Source organism: Aulostomus chinensis, chromosome 10 (assembly GCF_037954235.1).
Source record: "Aulostomus chinensis isolate RoL2024-O1b breed Wild chromosome 10, RoL_Achi_v1.0, whole genome shotgun sequence".
Classification (NCBI taxonomy): Eukaryota; Metazoa; Chordata; class Actinopteri; order Syngnathiformes; family Aulostomidae; genus Aulostomus; species Aulostomus chinensis.
In genome coordinates this window covers 21,893,851-21,914,414 of record NC_141329.1, presented here as the reverse complement: position 1 = coordinate 21,914,414, position 20,564 = coordinate 21,893,851, and the positions used below count along the sequence as shown (strand labels likewise).

General features: G+C 39.1%; 1 protein-coding gene across 2 annotated transcripts in view; it reads right to left on the bottom strand.

The window, feature by feature from the left end:
* Positions 1-20,085, bottom strand: part of cntn5 (contactin 5) — a 103,590-nt gene extending 83,505 nt beyond the window's left edge. The window contains exons 1-2 of one of the 2 annotated variants that reach the window (XM_086216450.1): positions 19,962-20,085; positions 19,493-19,871 (exon numbers count right to left, since the gene is read on the bottom strand). Coding sequence is in view for 1 of the 2 variants with exons in the window: in XM_086216449.1 (XP_086072575.1) it covers positions 19,523-19,530 (8 nt within the window). In the remaining variant the exon portion in view is untranslated. The remainder of the gene's footprint in view (positions 1-19,492; positions 19,872-19,961) is intronic. The other variant, XM_086216449.1, reaches the window with a different exon arrangement.
* Positions 20,086-20,564: the final 479 nt, after the last annotated feature.

The following is a 20,564-nucleotide window of genomic DNA, read 5'->3' as shown; positions in this document are numbered from 1 at the left end:
CTTTTTTTTCTACAAGCTGTAGTGCATGATGTTTACATGTAAATGAACACTGCATTGAAGCTCGTCAAAGAAACCCACACAATACTCATTCAGCTAAATAAATCTCTCTGCATTTCAGAATCAGAATCGACTAAGTAAAGTGTCACACCATATGGAGTTTTTAGAACTGTTAAGGGGACACTAATTCCTCTTATATGGAAGCTTTTTTATATCACAATGCTACAACGGCAGAGGCCTCATTGCCGATGACTGTCATCCAACGGCAACGTACGACGCCATCGACCATCGGCCAAACCCTGTGCACCCTCAACTGATCCTAACAGATAACTTCTTAGAGTCAATATTAAAATATAGCACACCAAACAAAGAAACAATTCATCCCCGCTGAGCACACTGACCTTACATTTGTAATGTGAAATAAATCTGATTTGACTTTGAAAATTTTTTGAAATATCGCTTTAAATATCAGCTCTCTAATTATGTACATTTTTATTCTAAATGAGGACTTTTCAATAGCATCTTTTTCCTACAGTTATTTGTATGATGGTAATTACACAGACTTAAGATGGAGATAGTTGCCAAGGGAACACTCACCAGGAAGCTTGATAAAGGTTAAAAAGGAGCACTCAAAAAATGTATTGTTATTTCACCTCATAAATACAAGTGCCAAAATTGAAAAAGGGTAGGCATTTGAGCCGTTTTTCTTGTTTCTTATGTCTTACATATCATAATTGGACATATCATGCACATAGGTATGAGCATTGGAGTCTCAAAAGCCAAAATCATGATTTGACGGGAAAAAAATGACATTAATGTCACTTGTAATTAAATGATAAATATGAATAATTTTTCATATTCACATATTCATTTCTACTCATATACATGAGTTGGATTCTCACACTGTAAAGCCATGACATGCTACTGCATAACTTAGCTCAAAATATAAGTTAAAGCACAGAACCTTGATAAGAACTCAGCTTATTTCCTCATTATAAAACTGTACAATGGCTTTATTTATTACACAGAAGAAATAATGCTGCTGAGTGACCCTGAAACACCAAACACTCATTTAACTGTGGCAGGGCAATATTCACATTTTCTTTTATAATCTAATGATATTCTCAACAAATATTAGGACTTGATTTGTCAAGGGCCAAGGGAGATGCCTATAATGCTAACTATAACGATGTCAGCGTTCATGCTGAGGAACAATAATTTTTGTAAACATTGGCATCAAGCTCATGCTAAGCACTCCAGCTGTGTCAACCCCACCCCACCCCCCATCTCCCGCCCCCTGCATCATTACTGCCCCTATGCTTCACAGCTAAGCAAGGAAGAACTAAATGGCCTTCATCAGCAAACATCAAGACTAGCTTTGACAAGGGCCACCCCACTAACAAAGATAGCTGTAATGATACTGATGTGAGCATTCACACTGGTGAATGATAACGTTATGTAAACAGTAGCGACGAGGAGGTGCTGCACGCTCACTCAAGCTGTGTCAACAACTTCCTCCTCTCTCCTTGCATCAGTGGTGCACAGAACTGCAGCTGTATAGCACAGCAGCAGCTGATTTTCAATCGCTGTCTTAGAACAAATAAAAGCTCAATCATTTGCCTTTTAAGTGTTGTATGTTCCACGTGTCACCACAAAACCATTACATTATTGGGTTGGAACCTCAACAATGTGTTTCTCCACAGTACCACTAATCATTTTAAACGTAACACATGTGACACATGCACGCCTTGTATTGGACTGTGCTTTTTGTGCTCATGGAATCATTCTGAAAGTTATCCGGTGAGTTTGGGAGAAAATTTTAAAGTCAAAAGATGCTTTGCCTTGAGGCTATTAAGGGTGTGTCAAGATGGGGGTCAGTGTGGTAACCTGTGGACCAGGGTTCAAGACCAGGGTCTCCCATCTCAACAATGTTTTATTATAAATGTGACCAGTTGGTCAACATATTGAGCCTTATGGGAAAAAAAGTCTTCTTTTGTGCCTATTTTGTACACTGTGGAACACAAAGCATTTTGCTACCATCTCTTTCAAATGAACACAACCTTGGTTCTTTTATTTGTTTTTTTTCAAGCAAACTCTGATATCTGTGAGCAGAGACTTTCAAGACTTCTGCCATGGTTTCAATTGTATCCTCAAGATAGTTTAGAATATGGATAACTTTGGATAGCTTAGCCAATGGTATTTCATTCTCATATGGTGGATTATTTTGAAACTGCAATGTTTATCAAAATAATCACAAATCCAAACAGCCCTACAACAAATGAAACAACTTGACATTTTCCAAAAGTGTCCCACACAGACTCCAAATTTTAATAGAGCGAGAAAAAAATGCATCCAAAAGAACTCTTTGAACTGCAACTGAAGGATTAGATACTGTTTGAGTGGTACAGATGAGTAAAGCTGAAGAAGCCTTTTTCAGAGATATGATTTTTGTGAATGGCCAATCATTTCAACAAACAAACAACAAAAAATATCCCACTGCAAAAGCAGATTACAGGGAGAAACTGAACTGGAATATCTGCAGTGCTGTGAATGCCGTTTACGTCAACAGGCAGCACGATTACACCCACCTAAGCTAAATCAAGCAGCCAAATATAGGCTGATTCATGTCGTGCTGCATAACTGATCAAAATTAATCACAATATGGCCTGCGGCAGTCACAGGAAGGTGCAATACTTTGTTGATGGCTAATTGTTTGTCAAAATGCCATTGTAAATTAAGTATTGCAGGGCTGCGGAGATGTTCTGCTTGACGTCCTGTGTTGATTTTGTTTTCAAATGTTGGTAAATCTCAACCATACAATTCATCAATAAATTTAATCAAATTATGACCTTTGAGTGCTTTCAGTCTTTTAAAAACCCAACCTGCAGTACTGTGTTTAAACGAACCCTTTAGAGATTAAGAACTTATATTTTAAATATTTGAAAGTGCATGTACTTTAACTTTAACAAAAAAACACATTTTCTCTGAGCAGGCTCAAGCATTTGAGTCAAAGCTATTCCCCTGGGATGAAGCAGCACTATAGCTCATCTATGGTTTATAATTTAAAGAAGCTATTTCCCAATTCTCCGAAAAGCGCATCGTTCTCAAGGGACCTTTGAACATGTGAAATTCACGAGTTTCAGGAAGGCAACGTAAAAAATAAACAGACTCTGAGCCTTCTGTTTGTTTGTTTGTTTTTTCTTTTAACTCCAAAAGTAATGTGCTGATGACACTGTTGCTTCAGCACAAAACACACCAGTAGGCTGGAAAAAAAGAAGGATCGGATTTATGTGAAGAAATGGTTAAGCACTATTCTCTCTTGTTTACGCCGAGGAATGTGAAAAGAAAAGGCATTCTATCCAGCACTCAAATATGTTTTTGTCGTTGAAATTTATCTGTTAAGGGTCGTTTGGGTGGGGTGGGGTGGGAAGGGGGGCTGGAGCCTATCCCAGCTGACATTGGGAGAGAGGCAGGGTTCACCCTGGAAGGGTCACCTTTCCGTTACAGGGCCATCGGGAGGGGTTCAGTATCTTGCTCAAGGATACTTTGACATGGTCCCTGGAGGAAGTAAGGATCGAACCAGGAACCCTTCAGTTGCTAGATGGCCACTCTACCTCTGAGCCATGCTGCCTGCCTGCAGCAGATATCATAAGCCAAGCCTGGATCATTGTATGTAGCCCACACAACACTTGCCAGTGCTGTAACTGAGGTGTTAGCACCAAGCGAGACCACATTACACCCAAATGTACATACTATCTGCATACCTGACACCCCTGTTGTAAGCCCTGAAGGACCACCTAACAAGATTTGTTGTTTATTTCCATGTAAAACCATATGATGCTATTTCAGGAAAATTACCATATGTAGAATTATAAGATTTCATTACTAAACACATGGCCATAGGCTCTATCAGGGCTGTCTCATCTCTGGTCTGTGTGGATTATGACACACTGAGAGTAGCATTTGCAGTAGCCTTTCTTTGTAATTGCACCATCTGTGAAAAAGTATTGATTGATGTAATTCCACACTTGGAAATACATAAGCATTATTCAGAAAATGCATGGAATTTAATGTTTAATGTTGAGGATGTCAGGTGATGTTTCCTGGTAACTTTACAAAATTGTATGCAACACTTTATAGCAGCAAAGAGAGGAAGGGAAACTTTACGTAGCCAACTTTTCCACCTGAACAGGAAAAAAAGGGGTGAGGGATGGAGGTGATAAATCAGGCACACCTGAGAGCTGGAGAAGGGAGGGGGGGAAAATGTCACGAGGCTGTTGACAAGAGAGCAATGGAAAAGTGGGACCAGAAGCAAAAGAAGGAGATGACATGGACATTTGTTTCAGTTTGGGACCAGTTTACGCTCTAATGGAAACCAGTAAAGGGTGAACAGAGTGACAATTCACATGACAAGCTGAAACTACTTAAACTAGAGGGACAACAATGGCTCGTGGAAATGAGCTGATCTCAGGAACAGGATTGGATGGAGTGTGTCTGGGTCATCAGTCCTCTGGACCTGTTTGGATGCAGTGGCGGCCCTCTTTGTCTGTGGTTGGACCTTCACATGTAACGCTAAGCCTCCATTCTTATCAGCTCTCCTGGTTTCTTCTTGCCTTCCCCCTCAGACTCACCCACGCTGCCCCCCCCCCACTCCATATTAAAGCTTCCTCACTCAATCTACTTCACACTTCCTGAATTGAACAGCATTCTCTCTCTCACTCACACACACACACACACACACACACACACACACACACACACACACACACACACACAAGCACACACACATCTTCAGGCTTTCACACTGATCTGAATGGAACTGAACAGAACTGCTTACACTCACACCACACACACCTTCTCTCACCCTCATCTTCTCATCTATCGAACTGAACTACCTGGGAAGAATTGGAACTGAGTACAGAACCTTTGCTTCAAATGTGGAATTCTGTTTTTCAGCCTGGGTTACCATCTGTTCTTCACATTATTAAGACTAACATGGGTTTGAAATAGAATGAGCAATGTTACAAAAATTCACAAAAACCTTTAACATCTTTTTTTGAATCATGTTAGGATAGTTACAAATAACTGGTCGTCCTGTTGAGCAGAATTTTCACATGCTGGCGAACAAGCATACGTGCTTGAAAAACTTAGCTTGATCGTAAAAAAACGTAAGGTTAGGCTAATGTGAATGAAAACAAATATTAACTTTTCACATCTCTGTTTTCTTTTGCAAAGGAGTTCAAATAAAGGGGAATGAGAGACAGAGAGAGAAAGTCAAGGACAACATTTGTCAAACCTGCTGGTGGATGAGAGGAATGAATCCAGTGCTATTAATGGTCTTCATAATTATTCCTCGTCGTCATCTTTTGTTTGTCAGGCTAGACTTGTAAAAATATATCAAAGTGCACACCGACTAGGTAAAAAGTACAGACTGGATAGAGACTCAGACCGAAGTGATACTCGTCTTCATACTTATTTAACACTTTGATAAAATGTGCTGAGATATTGGTAATCCTTATACTTTGACTCTGTAAATGACTCATCATTTTCATTAAAAAAAATTAACTAAATCAAAAATCAAACTTTTTGACTTTATGGTAATACTTGTTGGTGCATTACTAATAGTACAAAGCAGGGAAAAAAACAACAATGGCAGTTTGCTGAGGCCAAAAGAGTATCCATGTGCTTAGAGCCACATTGATTTTTCAGTAATTCACTTCCAGCTCTTTACCAATAAAAGCTGTCTAAAGTAATGTAGCTGAATCCTGCTAAGCCTGGCGCATCTCAATGCATCAGTGAATTCTTATACACCAAATTTTGACCTTAAAATAATCGCAAAACATTGTTTTGCTGCAGGCAGTGGAAACAGTAATAACCCATCAAACCTTAAATATTCCACTCCATGTTCCTCTGCCCATCACATATTATTTATACGTCACAACTCCCGGTATCTTCTCATGCCTTCAGGGTATGCCTGAGGGCGTGGCTACCTGGTGCTTGAAATGTTTCCTGCCTGTGTGTCAGTCATATCCACCCGTTCTGCCCCGACCATCTTTGGTTGCAAAGAGCCAATATGACGCAAACTAATTTACATAATACATTTTCACACCAACAGGTAACTCAAACTGCTTTACAGAGTACGGAGAAAAAAAACATGAAAAGAGACAGAATAACAAGTGAAAACAATGGGCATGAAGGAGAGTTACAAACAGAAAACCCCGTAAGCTGTAAATTAAAAGCAATTGTAAACAAGGAAGTCATTAGCTTGGATTTTGAAGTGACCAGTATTGTCTCACATCTCGGTTCTTCAGGTAGTTTGTTCCATGTATGAGCAGAAACTAAAGGCAGCTAAAACACGTTTAGCTTTGACTCAAGGAACAACTAGTAAACCAGACCCAGCTGGCCTTAGAGGTCTGGCAGGGTCATGCTGCGTGAGGAGACCTATCAAGCATGTTTGACCAAAACCATGATGGGATTTGTGGACTAAAAGTGATATCTTGAAGTCAATTATTTTTTTTGAGACTGGAAGTCAACGTAGTAGGAAAATACCTACATGCTCAGCTTTTTTGGTCCTGCTTACAACCCTGCTTCTGGTTACAACCCCCAATCAAGTTCACAAAAGTTAAAATGAAGAGCTCAAGGATTCACAATGACTGTGCACAAACGGGTGGAGTCACACTTGCTTGCTGCACTCGCTATGTCAAATCAGTCTTCAAATAAACATGAATAAATAGTATATACAGCTGCATAACTGTGTACAGTTATCATACAAGCAGAGATTACTTACACCAGCAGCCAGACTCCTGAGCGTGGCTATTGGCTGGCTGCTGCAGACACACAAAATGGGTTTGGAGCACCTGAATCTCAGTGCTTTAATCTGTCCCTGTTCACAGGCAATGGAAGAAACGCAGGTTGTGTGTGTCACACAATTATACTTCAAATGAGCTCTGCTGAAAATTGAGATTTAATGAGTACATTATCTGGCGCACGAGGGGACTGTCTCAAGGCTCATTGTTAGATCTCTACAGCTCAGGTCATCCCAGTTAACACGTCTATTTATGCATGAATGTAACACTGTTAACAACAAAAAAAAAAAGCCTAGCTACTTGAAATTAATTTTCCAAATCCAGGCTACGGAGATGTTTCACTGTGTAAAATGGTGATGACACAGAGTGCCTCTTATTGAATCTATGGATACAAAAAAAAAACCAAAAAAATACGGAGCAAAATTGTATGTGGAAGATCAGCGAACGGTGACAATAAACTCAGTTTTAATGTCTCAGACTCCAAATAAAATACAAGCCATCAGTAACCATGTTTGTTTTTTTGTTTTGTTTTCGTTTTAGTTAAAGCAAGTTAGAAAAACAGATCAAATCAAAACTCATCACATAGCAACAGTAACATCTCTGCACTCATGGTACATAGATTCAGTGTGTGCACTGATGGCTACAGGCTTCCTCTCAGAATAGCTATGTTACACAACCCTGCAATATTTTTGAATTGGACGTATTAACCTTTGCATTATTATTCATTGATGTTCATTCACCAAATCCATTAAACAACGTAATATCAGTAGTAAAAACTGATTTGGGCCATAATGACATACCGAAGGCCAAAAGAATAAATGAAATGCTCAATTGGTCCTTTAAAAGTCCACACTAATGTCTTGATTTGATAGTGAAATCTTTGCGCCTTAACAAAAATGCTTTTAACCCTGATCAAAATTCATGGTTTGAATTATGTTGATATTTGACAGAGTGCCGAAAATTGGAGTATAAGGCTGTGATGGAGATGAGCACTGAGTGGTGGGTTGGAAAGGTGAAACCAACTATTAAATCTGTGGTGAAGTAAAGGTTGCATAAAGCAATAATGTGACCTGATTTCCCCAGCTCAAATCAAGGGGCACAAGTTACCATGGGAACAATTGCATGGCCTATAGAATAAAGTTGGTGAAGGTGGTTCAGGGAAGTGCTGTATGATTAACTTTGCTACACCAAGGTTATTAATTTTTGTGCCTAGTTCATGTTTAAGAAATGTTGGGCAGAAAAAGCCAGCGGAATGTAACTTTAAGTTTGTGTCACATGCTTCTTCCCATTGCAGCGATTTAGCAGTATGATTTCCACTGTCTGGCTCCTTCAATGATCAGGTGATGGGCACAGACAATAAGTTGTTACCTAAATGAGGATATTTGGTCCATCTTAAACAAGCCCATATTCATAGAAAAACATGAGTACAACAAAGTGTGCTTTATTTCTGTTATTTTATTTACCAGGCCTCCTTTGTCATAAAAGCTTATGATCGTTAAGCATTAGACTGATGCCACTGCTTGGTCAATGGTTGAAAACTTTTCAACTTAATTTCAAGGATTAGTTTTCACCTACTTTTGAAAATGGAGCAAAATCAACATGCTTTTGGAGGCAATAAAGATCTGACTTAGTGCAGCTTTAAATGTCTTATTAAAACAGAACATAGCCCAAGGGACTGGTTGTGTGTGAGAAATAATAAATGATATTTTACCACAGCTAAAAACTTTATCAGAACTTGAACTCTTGCCCCAAAATTTAATGGGTCCCTCCTTAGCCGACCATCCACTAAGTTCAGGGAAAATCAGCCAGGCAGTTTTTTTTTTATATTCCTGTTAACTGAGTGAAAACATCACCTCTCTGGCAAAGGAAACAATCACATTTCCCTCAGCTCAACATTACAATTATAAAGATTTATTTATAGATTATAATGTTTTGAAAAGTGTAGAACGGTGGTTCTCAGGCTGCCATGAATTAGACGTCTCCCTGCTCCAGCACACCTGATTCTAATGATTGACTCGTTATCAGGCTTCTGCAGAGCTCCGTGATGATGATGACCCCTTCATCTAAATCAAGTGTGTTGGGACACGTCGGGACCACAGTGGAAAAAAATACTGGGGCTCATACAAAGTCAAATCCATTGTTTGGACCATACTAATCCTGCATTTGGATGAGTCACCAAATACATATATGATTATTTCATATCCTGGAGCATGACAGCAGTGCCACCAGGATGACATACTTGCTATAATTGTTCCCACTATTTAAGTAAATGACATCAAACAGCGTCAAAGTCTTTGGTTCGTGTTCAAAACCCTGTCACTAACTTTGTCTGCCATGTGGTGATGAGCGTGTGTTTGGGTCCATAAATGTTTTCCCTCTGAGGTATAAACTGCTCTGGCACATGAGATATGGTAGAAAAGTGTATGATCCACCCTAATACTACTCTGTGCAGCATATGGTTTTAATAAACTAATTCATTACAACCCCCCAGTTGCTGCGCTGACCAGTTGGAAGTCATCTGAGTACTTTTACAGCAGTACCGTTTAATTTTTAAACATTTTATTTACACAGGTTTTAGCTTAAATGTTTTCCATTATGATAATGTAACACTACAATTCAATATTGCAATTTACATTTCCGCCAACAATATTATTCTTTCATCCCTTGCTGCCACACATCCCATTAATGTTCCGTTGCATTTATGATGACATTTATTGATCAATTGAGGCCTTGGAAAATGAGACTATTCAATAGCCTTTCACCCACTGCTCCCAAGTTGTTTATCTTATAATTTTAACATGAGATAATTCTTTTGAAATGTTGAAAAATGATTTTTGAATTACAGTATCAACTATGTGAGTAAATTAGAACACATTTGGTAATTAGGGACAGAGATACCATGAGATGCATCTGTAATAGATTTGCTTTTTTGTGTTTTATTTTTTTTAAGACCACTTGCTAAAATTGCCTCACCTGTAGTGCTCCCTAAATCAACTACCCCTGACATAATTTTCACCATTTTCCTTTCATGTGTTGTTTTTCTGCCCAAGTTTCCTTTTTTTCTGCGTATTTTTTTAATCATTCTATTTGTGATGCAAAATAAATGTCTGGTGATTAACATGAATAGACATTTACATATACATACATGTACAAATACAAACAATGGGACAAACATTACACAGTGACTTGGGTAGAGAAAGCGGGGGCGGGGGGGGGGGGTCGCACATCAACCAAACATCAGCATTCAGCACACAATAGTAGCTTTGTAAGGAAGTATTCATATCTTTTTTTTTTCTCTATAATCCATTAGTGCTCCCGTCTTATCTCGATGCCTAATGAAGCCTCACATCAGTCTAATGTCTAATACCATGCATTTGTTATAATATGCATTCTGTATACTGGTGTGTTGCTGTGAAATACACACATTTATAGTCAATACTGCTGCTCATATTCAAGTTAGACATCGACATGCTAATATATCAGAGTGGAAGTGTCATTACAATGTCACTGGTAGAAATATGCAATCATTTCCTGTAAATCTTTATCCCTGCTTAAACTACTGGTGTGTCAATGCAGAAAAATTACTTGTATCTCATGTGGATATAATTAATACAGTGTTGCCACATGAAAATATACAGGGAAGTAATGCACTAGTTGGGCTAAAGATAGCAATCCCCACAGATTTTACTAGACATGTCCTGAGCTGATCCATGGCTATCTGGGTCAATTTGGACATATTTTAATGGGTCAGAATATGCTAAAATAAAAATGTTATAAATTCCTTTTTTTCCACTCTATTCCTTTGCCACAGCTCGAGTGTGACTCTGACTCATGATGGCTAACTGTGATCAGGACATTCCTAACTCTGACAAATAATTCCAGGGACATCTCATTTCTGAAGAAAGAAAGGTGACCCGAAACACTCCTCGCCCTCTTTTAATGCACAGCGTTGCTGCTTTTTGTTCAATGCCCACTGAGTTGTAAGGGCCAATGCAATGCTGCTTCACCACCAGTCAAAGGAAACTCTGGAGAACCTTGACTGAACTTTTACTACTTCTGAACAGCACTTCACCCTAAGGATTGTGGGGTTTTTTGTTTTTTTATGAGCTAAATGAAATATATAGAGTATGAATGAATGAAAAAGCTTTGAAAACAAGTAAAGACGCTTCTGCACGAAGAATATTACTTGGCAAAGAAAACAAATGTGAAATGAATATTCTGTAACAGCAGATGCAGATCTAATGCTGGGCTTACACCAAAAGATTTTCACAGTCAGACTAAAAACTGAAAGTCAGAAGGAAATTCTAGGAGTAGTACTGGAGTCACGGTGCACTCCTTTTATCTCAATTATTAAGTATAAAGTGGTAAACTGAGCTGTTTTAGATCAGTCTTTTCCTAGTCTTCGGCTTACGACAATATCAAACGTGTTCGATATTATCACGTATTTCAGGCTTTATGGTGACGTAACGCAATCAACAACCAATAGATAGATGAGCTCTAACAAAATCAGAAAAAGGAAACCTGGTGGAGAATCAATCACCAGAGCAGTATTGGCGGCAGAGACAATCTTAGTTGATCTTAATTTTTCCTGCACAAACCACTGCATACAGTACACCAGGGCTGCTGTAGCCAAATGCTGCTTCTCCATTTTGCAAGTTTGTACTAAGAGCATGATGGTAAAAACATTGCATGGCGGGAAAAAAAATTGCTGAAAGAATCTAGTTGTAGTCTTGTAAATGGTGGCCATGTAAGATTCAGTCTTTGTAAAATCTCTGTCTGAGACTCAGCTGCGACTAAAAACTCCAAAACTTGTCTTTAGATGTGAGCAGGTGTGAGATGATAGTTTTCCACAAGTCTTTTCCAAATCTTTCTAAAATCTTCTGATTTACAGTATATGTAGCATAAATTTCCAAGCTTTTTTCCCTGATGCACCCAATAGCAGTGATCACACCTCTGCTGAAACATACCACCTCTTCTGGGTGCATGTAGGAAAAACACTGGGGAATCTTAATCTACCGTAACAGAATTCCTCAGGAGAGAATAAGGGAAGAGAGGCTCCGTCTCATGTTTAACAGGTTGTGGCAGCTGTGTAGCAGCATAGTTAATGCACGGTTTCGGCCATTTGTTGGTGAAAATAAATGCTCAAATACAAGCCTGAGTCAGCCCCCTCTGTATAATGTGGTTGAAGACCAAAAGTTTATATTGTCAGACTCCTTAGTTTTGATCTTTGTGTTGTTTCTTGTTGTCCTTTATGCCTGTTTTTTGTACCTTGTGTTTTGGTGAGACATTTAGCCAAATTTATTTTGGAAAATCTTTCAGTTTATGTCTGGTTGCTGTATTCCTGGTCTTCGTCTGTTTTCCCACCTATTTTGAAGGGATTCGCCTGTGTTTCTTGGTTAATCCGTCTTTGTTAGCCTCAAGCTCTGTTCCCGGTGTTTCTCATCCAATCAGCTCCTTCCCTGCCCCCGTCTTCTTCCACGTGTTTTGTGTTGTGTCGTATGTGGAACTTGTAGTTTAGTGTACTGTTCCTGTCATTGTTGGATCGGCTGTTAATCAAGAGTCCTGCAACTTCAAGAGTATTACACGGTAGATGCCAAGGCCAGAACACATCTGAATTATTTAACGGCTCATATTATTTGTAAAAGATTCGTCTAAATTATGTCTTAATAGTTAGTATGTGTGTACTTAGGCCTCTAGAGTCCTTCTGACAGACATGTAAAATCCTCCCCATGGGGCAAACTTTGCAAAGGCATAAGAAATAATCTAAGTATTCATGCTTCCCCTTCATTCACCTAGGGAAACACTGATGACTGAAAAAAAGCAAAAATCTGCAGGCATTTATTTGTTTTTCCAAACAGATGAGATACAATTCTACATTAATGAGCTCAGAGAGACCATGGTTAATCAACAGGGCCTGAATACAATGTCATGAGGGTGAAGGGTCAAAATATGGGCCAGTAATTCTACATGATAAACTGTGATAACTAAATTAAACATGAAAATCGCTCAATGTGCCTTTGCTTTGATGGTAAATCTGGCCTAGAGTCTTTGTCTTTGCAAGTTTAGCTTATTAAGATATGGTGGCAACAGAAAAAAGACTTGTAAAGAAAGCTTTGGGCTCTGATTAATTTTAAGATGTACAAAAAAAAAAATCAACAACACCCCAACTAATTCTTCAGGGATCAGTCCTGTCTCTACAGTAAAAAGGTGATGAGAAACTGGAATAAATAGAGATCGCAAGGCTGACTGCCAACGACAGACTTGACACTGAACATACAACATAAAAGAAGATTCAGTGAATGAATCTTTCATGTTTTTCCTTTTTTCTGCCCATCACAAACCCCTCTATCCCATTTCCTGTCTGCCATATGCTGTATTGTTTATGAAAGCAAAATAATCTATCATGCCTGACAATGAATCCTATCTTGTATACTTGTTTGAACCTGAAGTAGTGAAAAATACATATTTAATGCTAGCTTATACTGTCTTTCATTTTGAAATACTAACATGAGCCTTGGACCTCGAGTTTGGCTGTATTTGACTCCCCTGAAACCAAAGAGCCTGTTTTTTTTACACCTTCATCTCACTAATCTGTGTGGAGCATGAGATTGTTCGACGTTTAGAAGATAAAAAATCAAAGAGCGCTGTGCTTCATCATGGCCCTGGTAGATAAGGCCCTTTACTGTCACATAAAATCAGGAGCTGCGTAGTGAAAAACACTCCATCCTCGGGCTATTCCCCACCATCACCATCACCACTGCTCCCTCTACACCATCTCCACAAATACGTGATGCTCACTTCACTGACAAACTATTTCCAACCACAGTACTATCTTCAGCCTCTTTTATAAGAGCACATCAGTAATATGAATGAAGTGCAGAATATTAATATCTTCAGAAAAGCAGGGGACCTTAGATTGCCTTCAGTGATATTGTTATCTGACAAATCCAAACAGGGTGTGTTTTCAAAATTTAAATGCCTCCTTCCACATGCAATTAATAACCTTTTAACATTTCCACAACTGCCCATTCAAGCAGGGACACAAAGGAAGCCTGCCGTTATCTGAATATCACTTGTTAAGAGTTAACACAATGAGGACAGCACAAAGACAAACAGATGAAGGAATGGCATAATTATTAGTAATGAGGCTGTGGGACATATTAGTTAAGCAAAACAACTTATTCCAGTGATTCAGGGCAGTTGACAACAAGAGGAATACAAGCTGCAAAAACCAGGAGAGAAAGATCACACATTAATACTGTCATGTCCCTCCTGTTAACTATGGTACTGTTTAACATATGTACACAATTGTCATGGTGTAAGTATTCATTACACAATCAGCTGGACAGAGCATCAATTTCATATTAGGGGTGTGTTGTGATCCATGAGTTTTTTGATAGTCGGTAGACTATAAAATGAATGTACAGCAAATGCAAATATTGCCTTAAGAAAATGTTTCCATTATTTTTACTGGCATATGGTAGTAATGCAATACAGCTGCCAGAAGATGGAGTTAATGAACCTAAAAGCTGCCTGAAAACCCCCATAAACAACAAGAGAAGAATGAGCTACTATGATTCGCGTGCTGCAGGTACGACAAATTCCTGTAGGTTTAACCAGAGGTTGGCATCACCATGGGTTGCCTCGACCAAAGGCCAATCGGACTACAACAACTGTTTTCGATTCGTTGCCGATAATAAGCACTGATGCAAGGTTTATTCAACACGTATTTCATTCAGCAAAATAATCTTCAGATATCAATATCATGTTCATTATGTTTGGACAGTGAATGCCATTGTATGAGATCGCTACGCTATGCACTTACTACACTATGGATACATAAGCTTTGTCATTTCTAGCGCATTTCTCGCTTCTTAAGAAAAGAGAACCCGATGGTCAACAATGCAAACTTACGTTTGGTAGTAAACAACAATTCAAATGAATATTCGTATGTGTATGTATTCGTACATCGTATATTAAATGAATGCATCACAATCATAATCATAAATCCACTTGCAGACCCGTTACCACAGCTGCACTGCAGCAGGAACCTTTCTGTATGTTGTTGATACAGTAATTCTGACAATTACAGGACTTTGTGCTATTTTTGGTATCATAGAAAATACACACATTCTCAGGTTTTAGCATTCACTTGGTACTTAGTGGTTCTTGGTCTACTGCAGTAAATGATGTTGTTTTTTTTGTTTTTTTAAAGACCATTTCATGACACTGATATAATATAATAGTATAATGATGCAAATGTCTGGAATTACATTCTGACACCTAACTTTCCACACCTCCCTTCAGGAAACATTCTATCCTGATTTTTCACTTCATCTCCTCTTTACCTGTGGAACTGTCCATCTGTTGGCTCTTTGTGTGCATGTGAAGATGACATGTATGTCAGTTAGCTGAGAGAAGGAAGCAGAGTTTAACGTGCGTGGCTAATTATCATGTAAAAATCCACTATCAGAACATCATGCTCGCAAAAGAGGCAGCACTCACAATGGGATGTTAGTGGTTGGACTTGTGCTGCAATGATGGTTTAGAGGGCAAACTAAAAAAAAAAAAAGATAATATCCATTTTTTCTTCCAATGTTTTTATTTTTTTCCCTCAACACGTAGGTCTGAGTTAGAGCAGGAGAGTGACGCAACGTTAGATGTTAAGTTGACATTAACAAGCCAGTAGCATTATATAGCCGGCAGAACTGTCAAATCAAATCAACCAATAGCAGGTGAAAGACTGAGGAGCCTGGCCGACAGATAATGTTGGCAAAGCAATTCATATTTCAGATGAGGTTTTTTTGTAAATAAAATACACGTAAATACAGACTTAAATAGGAGTTGGCCCACGCATGTGTGTTTGAGGGTAAAGTCCCGCCTCCAAAACACCATGGAGACAAAATATTGATACAACAATATATCGAGATACAATATCAATATACTGGGATCACATATCTATCTAGTCTGAAACAGCTGTTGTTATATAAGCAGATCAAAAGATCAACAAGTCCTTAGTTGCGCATGTGTTAAAAAGGCGTCAACCGAGGGCGTGCACTCATTCTCTGAATCTGGCATGAGAATTCAGCGAATAAATACGTGATTACTGCATTTTCAGGTTTTTTTTTTTTCTTTAATCACTGTCGCATCATGATACTATTATCATTGTGGGCAAAAAATATTGATGGTAATGTATGGCAAATTTCTCTGGGGTTCCACACCCCTGGTGGCACAATTAGTTTCCCTCGTCTCCGGTGCACTTCATAATACTCTGCACTTCACAGAGGATTTGGGCTAAATTTCTTTCTCTTGTTAATTCCAGCTCCTTCGAACAAATATGGGATTACTAAAGAACATGTGGGAGGTCCTTGTGAATAGTGTTTTTGCTTGATAAGCCCATCCAAATTAATATATGAGGAGAAAAACCTGTTTTCCATGAGAAGGATGTGACGCTGTAGTTTTCCACACATGCTTATATGTCAAAATTAATGTGACTGTGTGTGTTTGACTCACTGGACATTAAATCCAAGTCATTAATTGCAGTGACAAGTAGAGGAGGGTGCTGAATGTCCATCTATAAACACATGTCTCTCAGTAATTATATAAATTAAGTTGTCACATTGGTCCTGAGGGAGGATCGTCTCTCAGGGTCTGCAGAACTAGAGGGAACCCCCCCGCCTCTTACCAACACAGTCTTAGATAGGGAATAGGGAGACGGCCAAGGAAAGGTTTCCTACTGTCAAGATTACCAACATTTCTTGGAAAGGTTTTCGACTGTCAAGATCACCAACATTTCTTAAAAAGAACTTCTTAAATCTAACAAATGCATGTCAGCTCAATTCTTGCCAGGGAAAGATGCCCAGGACCTACATTCTTAGTCACTGATGTGTTTTCGGAAAAAAATGGCAGTCTTGCCCACCCTGGACAGTCAAAACATGTTTACCAATCTTAGGATGCAACACTTCCTAGCATCAGGTTTGTGCATATTGCTTTCCAACTGTATGATATCATATCCGAATGTGTTTGTTCACATATAGACAACACAGACGACATGCGGGGGCATGATGAGTAGGAAGTATGATCACGACTTTGTGACCATTCTCACTTAGACATGTCTGTGAAAATAGGACTCCCCTGAGTGCCATTGTCTTGGTGAGACAGATCCCTCCTCTATCCTCTCTCGTCATGCTGTGATGCATTTTTTTTCTGCCCAAGTGTCCCACGGGCTCGCCTTCCCCAGTTGTCATTTTCAATTAGCTATACCCTAAATGCATGTCTGTTGGCCCATGTCAATAATTATTTCATCTAAGAGGATGGGACAGCTGTAACTTCAATGCATACGCATGTCCATCAAGGTTAGCTGATCTACATATTTGAATTTCATCTCACACCTGCCTCTAAGTGGATAATAAAAAAAAAAAAAACACTTGCAAGTAAATAACTGGTCTCCATCCGCTAAGGATAGGGGTAACCTCTGACAAGTGAAACACACACAGCTGTTCATTCCCTTCATCTATTCCCCTGATGTACAGGTGAAGCTTTTTTTGATTAGTATCTCTTAAATAAACCATTTTTAGATGATCTCAGGAAATCTAACTAAGTGGAGGAGTGGGCTCCTATGAATCACTTAAGGATATTTAGTCTCGTCAAATACTTGAGTGAGGCTCACACGCTTCACACCTTGTACGGTCTATCTCAAAGCAACGCTAACACTGAACAGAGAGAGCTACTGGCTGGTGTGTTTGCTGCTCCTCTTTAACATATCAGCTATGAAAATATTCTCTGGGCCATCATTGAGGATGCTGTTCAACACCGTCGCAGAATTAGACTATGACACGGACTGCATGACTTTAACACCGAACAGGTAATAGTAAGACGAAGAGCTAAAAATGTGAGCTTATTTTCGCAGGTCTGCTTAAGTATGGGGTTAGGCTGGACAAAATAATGACACCGTGATAGTGAAACGACTCGTGTTATTATTTGCTTTTCATCTTCACTGAAAAATTGATGTGATTTTTGCTGGCCTATGTACCAAACATGCGTGGGTCAACCTTTTACATCTAGAGAATATGTTTTGAAGGCTGAAGCATCTTTGCAGACCTTTGTTGGTACATATTTTTCCTTAAAAAACAAAAAAATAAACAAGTCCAGCTCCTTTAATTTGGAAATTGCACATATTGCAGTTTCAATAATATTTCAACTAGCTGCGCAGCCCCAGTTCAGGGGGGAAAAAAGGTGAAATGATACTGCTGAATCGCCTGGAATTTTGTTGCATCATTGTTGCAAAATTGAATATTGATTGCCTACATGTTGCAAACAATATAGTACCGAGCAGTATGTCACATACAGTAGCGGTTTAAGATATATGTGCTTGACTCACAATTCCTCTAACAACGTCAATGAAATTGTGCTCGCAGCAAAAAAAGACTGACTAGGCTACTTTTCTCAGTGCATACCCCACACACGCATACCACATCACACACTTACTAATACAGACCACAAGCTGGAGATCATTATTCTCTTTGTCACAGGAAAGTTTTAAGAATCACGGTTCATGAAAGGAAACAACTTATTCGTTCTACTAATAATAATTAACAAGGTTGGTAATTATCTTAGTGCTGAGGTTTTCTTGTCTAATTCTTCTTGCAGCCTTGGAGCCACTTTGTAATTGTATATCTGACGTGCTCTCTCTGGTGTTGTTTACACATTATTTCTAATTATTAACTACAAGTTTCCACAGGATGACTATAATTGGACACAATTTGTGTCCTATTCCAGAAAGGCTATAGAATGCGAACCATAAATTGATTTCTGCATTTTTAAACAGCGGAAATTTGGTTAAAAGGATTCACAAATTTAAGATTCTCGGATGTTGTTGGAAGGAAATCTCAATTGACTAATGGTGAAATGACACGCTTGCGTGCACCAAACACAACACTGAAAAAGCCAAATAACTGAGCCCCTGAGCAACAATACATAGCCCTGCTGTCACCGGCACTATCAGCCACAGTATTTATACAAACCATTAACCACAACAAAGCTGCGAAATTGGGAAATTGGGAAAATTTGCATATTTATGGGATCATTCCTGCAGGTCCAACTGTTAGGTTAGCAATTTCTTAAAAGCCTCCTGAACTAAGGGGGCACTCCCCAAAACAAAGGCACCTGACCTGCAGGAGACCTCTGCTCTCTATCTCTCTTTTTTTTGGGGGGGGGGGGTCATCGAATCATTTTTTGCAGATTCTACATATATTTCAGTTTAAAAAAATGTCAAATTATTTTCATTGTTGTTCACAACCTCATGTGGAGCACCATTAATCAAGCAAAGATTTCAACTTTCTTAATGCAAAATGAATAACAATCAGGATATTTTTGCGGTGGGTCTGAGGCTTTTGAACACCGCAAAAGCTAAAATAAAAATCAAATTCTCAATTTTCTTCATTAAATGTTGAGGTAAACGCATAAATTGGTGAATATCTTGGATTAACGGGCATGAATTTGCATGTCTAAACGAGTGGCACAGTGGGCTACTGAGCTGCGTGACAACATCCAAAACTAATTAAGAGTTAGCTAGGTGCTCTTTGGGAAGACGCCAACATAGAAAGGAACTTGTTTCTCGTCCCTTCACTCATATATTTTCGGCTACATCCTCGAAACTAAACAAATGGAAAGTAAAATAGTTTACTCACAGAAATACAGGTGCCCCCCTCCCGGCTCACTTTAGCATGCAGTCGATGCAGGTCGCGCGGACCGCCGTCCCTCCCCGACCCAAACGGCGGAATGGCAGCGATATGGAGGATATCCAGTTAAGTCCAGGTCTCTGTCGCTCTATCTGGTCAGTAAACACAACATCTTCGAGTGTAAAAATATATAAATATATATATTTATATCAACCATGCATGACGGTGTCAAGCCCTTTCCACGAAGCGGTCACTTCAGGGAAGCTTTCCGCCGGTGAAGTGCGTCGTGGTGGACGGAGGTTTGGCTCCGTCTCTTCTCCTGAGCTGCGTGTAAGCCTCCACCGCTGCAGCCGGCTGAGGCTTCCTCTGCAGCGCTGCCCACATCTTACTGGTGTCGAGGAAAAAGAGGTGGCCCTCGGTTAGTTGTGAGGAGTGGCATCTCATCACTTCTTGATTATCATGGTCCCGATCTACTCACCAGAGAGCTCCTTCCTTTTTAGCAAGAAAAAAAAAACAGTTTCAAATGATTAAAAGCTTGTGAATGTATAGCTGTGTATGAGTCAGTTTAATACCCCTTTATTTCCCCCACTAATGAAATCAAGTAAGGCTGATTGCTAGTCTGAGAGAGAGAGAGACATAAATGGCTATTTCAACTCTCAATTTAAAACGTGCGTCCTCCATATTTATTTCATTTATCAAGTTTTGGATTGCTTTCTGCTTTTCTAAAATGATGTGGCAAAGCTAGGTCAAGCAAGGAATCAGGGATATTTGGCCCATTAAATTGAATAAGGGAAGGGGAAAATAAAAACTACCAGTTGTAGAATCACTGTTTCATATATTTTTTACAACCCATAGGGACACTGAAATTCAAAAATGATATCTTAACCATCCTATATTGGCGTTCTGCATTCATAAGAAATTAGAATATTTCAGTGTTGTGCAGAAACGCCTCTGCCCTCTTAGGAGTTTCATTACTATTTCAGCCCCCCAAAAAGTTTGAAATGATTAAAACTGCTTGTCAACATTGCTACGAATGAGTCAAATTAATATCCCTCTATTTTACCACCTATGAAAGTGACTA